This window comes from Equus quagga, chromosome 15 (genome assembly GCF_021613505.1).
Source record: "Equus quagga isolate Etosha38 chromosome 15, UCLA_HA_Equagga_1.0, whole genome shotgun sequence".
Classification (NCBI taxonomy): domain Eukaryota; kingdom Metazoa; phylum Chordata; class Mammalia; order Perissodactyla; family Equidae; genus Equus; species Equus quagga.
In genome coordinates, this window is record NC_060281.1 from 28,293,243 (window position 1) to 28,297,027 (window position 3,785).

General features: G+C 58.7%; 1 protein-coding gene across 2 annotated transcripts; it reads left to right on the plus strand.

Annotated features, from left to right (window-relative positions):
• Nucleotides 1-1,515: 1,515 nt before the first annotated feature.
• Nucleotides 1,516-3,536, plus strand: CLPS (colipase). 2 transcript variants are annotated; one of them, XM_046638735.1, is made up of 3 exons: nt 1,516-1,653; nt 2,737-2,859; nt 3,298-3,536. In XM_046638735.1, the coding sequence occupies exons 1-3, from the start codon at nt 1,570-1,572 to the stop codon at nt 3,430-3,432; spliced, it is 342 nt and encodes a 113-aa protein (XP_046494691.1). In that variant the 5' UTR covers nt 1,516-1,569; the 3' UTR covers nt 3,433-3,536. The 2 variants fall into 2 exon arrangements, with proteins under 2 accessions (XP_046494691.1, XP_046494693.1); XM_046638737.1 differs by having other exon boundaries at nt 3,301-3,536.
• Nucleotides 3,537-3,785: the final 249 nt, after the last annotated feature.

A 3,785-nucleotide genomic window follows, 5' to 3' on the forward strand; every position in this document is an offset into this window, starting at 1 on the left:
GAGGGTGTTCCTTTAGTCAATGGTATTCCCGTGTCTCTGGAATTGGGTGGGTTTCTCTCACTTTGAGGGTCTCCTGGCTGGTTCCTCCAGCTGCTCCCCTATCTTCCACCCTCCAGTGGCGTAAGGTGGAGGAGAGGGGGTGGTATAAACGGGGCTAACAGCCTACATCCATGGGGTTCCACATACATCGTCTTATTCAATCCTGACCTTACGAAGAAGGAACCATCCTCCTCCTTGGGGAGATGAGGAAACTGAGGCTCAGGGAGCATACACATTTCAGTTACTGTCCCAGGTCATGTAGCCAGTTAGCGCTGAGTTTTGAAGCCCTGTGTGTCTAGACACAAGCTGTGCTTGAGGCACCCCGCCCTGGGGCCTCCACACAGGAGCCGTCTTCCACCTGCCAGGGTGGGGAAGGGGGTCCTTGGCTGCAGTGACCAGTCCGTCAGGGACAGCTGCTCTGGTCCCACACCTGAGCACACTCAGGCAGCTGTGCCCTTCCCAGCCTCCAGCTCCTGGGTCATCTGAGGCTCACAAGACCTCCTCATTCTCAGCCAGAAGGAATAACTGCTCACGCTCGCACATGGCCTTGGGCAGGGGGCAGAGTGAATGGACGCCTTAAATGAAGGCGTGAGTCTTTAATGCTGGGGTTGCCGATACTGAGGGAAGGGGAAAGGAGACGGGAGAGACTCATCTGAGAAGGACCTCCTTGGGGCCCCTGGAATCACTCCCGGAGGTAGTCCCCTTCGTGCAAGGGCGGGTGGGAGGGACGCCCAGTGAGAATACACAACCCCCAGCGGGGTCACAGAGCCGGTCAGCCCAGGGACCAGGGCCTACCCTAAAACCCCCCAAGGCGGCCTGGGAAGGCTGAGGAGTCGGGAGGCTGGGAGCCCTCCTCTCTGAGCCGGACACTGCCAGATACCTGGGTTTGGGTGGAGCCAAAGGCAGGGCCTGGACTGGGGTGAGGCAAGAGAGGTGCCTAGGATGCAAAATCTAAGGAGGTGGTCACGTAGGTGCCCCTCTTGCCTCACCCTAGTCCCAGCCCTGCCAAGGAGCCCAGGGCTCTAGAGGTGACCAACAGCAGCTAACACTGACATCCTGCTCACATGTGCCAAGCCCTGTTCCAAGCTATATATATATATATATCTCTTAATATATATAATAAGTATATAACATATACTCATTCACTTAACCCTCAACTCTTGAAATTGTCCTCAGTTGACTGATAAGGAGGCTGAGACTCAGAACAGACAGCTTGCCCAGCTAATAACTGGCACAGGTGAAAGCGTTCCAGAGTCCAACTCCCAACCACGACAGCCTATCACCCCACCCCCACCCACGCAGAAGTGCCAGGTGCTGCCCAGTTACCTTATCAGGACTCCCCTCTCCCCCTACCCCCGCCACCAGCAGACCGGCCACAGCTGGGCCTCTGCTCACAGAAGTCCCTGGGGAATGGGGACAGTGGGTCACATGTGGACAGGGCCCCTTTTGTAGCCCCACCCACCCCAGTTGGCTCTGTCTTATGCCACCTGACCAGCCAGCTGCTACTTACACCAGCTGTGCCCATTCATCATGGAGAAAGTCCTTGCCCTTCTGCTCGTCGCCCTTGCAGTGGCCTATGCAGTTCCTGACCCCCGGGGAGTCATTATCAACTTGGTAAGAGGGTCTTCAGGGGAGGAGTTATCGAATCCCCCGGGGGGATGTTTTAAGCCTGGCTCTTGAGGGCTGGCTTGTGAGGCATCTCTTCCTTTACTGCCCACGTCCTGGCCTGCGCCTCTTCCCCAGGGGCCCAGAAGAGACTGATCAGCGTGGAGCATGCGCAGAGCAGCGGGTCAACCTGGCTGAGGGAACTTGATAAAAATCTAGAGCCCTAAAAACTGTGGCTCCAAGGGTCCAGTAGTTTAAAAAGCGTCCTCAAGGATTCTGCCTTCTGACCTAGCGTGGCAGGCTTACTGTGTGCCAGACGCAGTCCTGAATGCCCCAGGAATAGTTCCTTATTTAGTCCTCACAATAACCACGTGAGGCAGGTACCATCACTGTCAACCCCGTTTTCAGATGGAAAGCTGACCGAGAGAAAGGTTAAGCAACCTGCCTGAGGTCGCACAGCTAGAAAGTGTTGCGCAGGGACTAGAGCCCAGGCCGGCAGGCTCCAGAGCCGGGCTCTCACCACTGCCCCACCCTGCCTCTCCCCCAAGGGCAGAACGGGGAAAGCCCTTCAGGGCCATGCACCCAGACAAGGGTTCTTAACTCAGGGGCGTGCGTGGGCTCCGAGGGTCCAGGACCCCCCGGCGATTATATGTAAAAGTCTGTTGAGGGAGGGGGGAGTTTTCCAGGGAGCTGTCCTCAACCTTCACAGGCTCCTCAAAGCACTGGGGGACCCAGAGGGGTTTGGAGACCCTCTTTGGGGGCTACACGTGCACCTTCCAGATGGGAACACTGAGGCATAGTATGGGACAGTGACTTGCCCAGGGTCACCCAGGGAGTTGGCAGTATAGCCAGTACTAGAACCCGGGCACCCTGCTCCCAGCCTAGGTCTGCTTCTCTGCCACCACCCTGCTCGCCTCTCACTGGGAGGGGGTGAGGGGTGGGCAGAGAGGTCACCAGACCCACGGGGTGGATTCCTCCACACACGCCCTGACCAGGGGAGGCACTGTCAGGGTAGTGGGTAGTGGGGTGGGGGTCTGGGTGGAGATGGGACCACGGGGAGGGGGTCCTGGGCTGACTGACTGCCCCTGGCAGGAGGCGGGCGAGATCTGCATGAACAGCGCCCAGTGCAAGAGCGAATGCTGCCACCGGGAAAGCAGCCTGAGCCTGGCCCGCTGCGCAGCCAAAGCCAGCGAGAACAGCGAGTGCTCTGCCTGGGTGGGTACCCAAGGAGTTGGTGTGATGCTGCTGGTGGTGGGGGGAGAGGGATGGCTCAGGGGAGGAGTGCCCTCAAGGCTCGGGCATGGGGGGAGGAGGGTCAGCCTGGACATTGGATGTTGAGGAGATACGGAGGGAGGTCACCAGGCTTCAAAGCTCTTTCCCATCCCATCACCTCTCCTGACCCTCACAATGACCGGAGAGATGGGTGGGGCAGCGATTTGTTATCCCCGTTTCACGATGGCTAAACAGAGGCTCCCCAGAGTCATCAAATGAGTAAGAGCAAGCGAGCCACGGAGACCAGAGCTGGGTCCTCCAGGCCCACAGCGACCCCTGGGGAGGCAGTCGGGAGAAACGCTGTCTGAAAAGACAACGGGGCTGCTGGGTCTCCGGGTCAGGCAGGGGTAAGCGTCTGACTCCACTGGCTCCGTGCCTCAGCAGACACTCTACGGGGTTTACTACAAGTGTCCCTGTGAGCGGGGCCTGACCTGCCAGGTGGACAAGACCCTCGTGGGCTCCATCATGAACACCAACTTTGGCATCTGCTTCGATGCTGCACGCTCCGAGGAGTGAAAGCACCCATCCAGCCTTGCACCCAGGCCAGCACGCCGAGGGACGCTCCTCTGCCACCACTTCTCCCTGGCTGGCCGTCCTCAGGACCAGCATCTCCATCTCCTCATTGGGTTCTTGGCAATTAAAGCCCCTCCTGCAAACCTTCCCCAGGCTCCTGGATGTTCTTGTTGAGTTGGCGTCTTCCTTGATGTTCCATCAAGTCTTTGCTCCATCAGGGCGGGCGTCAGACAGGTCAGAGAAGGGAGAGGTCTGGGGCAGGATGAGGCTGGACAGGCTGGACACCAGGTTGTGAAGCAGGCCCAGACAGGTCTGGGGAGCAACCAGACCTCCCTGGGATGCCCTCCTTGCCCCTC

Excerpts from the sequence above, each read along its gene's own strand:
- CLPS (XM_046638735.1), top strand. The coding sequence starts at position 1,570 with ATGGAGAAAGTCCTTGCCCTTCTGCTCGTCGCCCTTGCAGTGGCCTAT. Across the intron at positions 1,654-2,736 it reads GGGGAGTCATTATCAACTTG|GAGGCGGGCGAGATCTGCAT; the intron begins GTAAGAGGGTCT and ends TGCCCCTGGCAG. Across the intron at positions 2,860-3,297 it reads ACAGCGAGTGCTCTGCCTGG|CAGACACTCTACGGGGTTTA; the intron begins GTGGGTACCCAA and ends TCCGTGCCTCAG.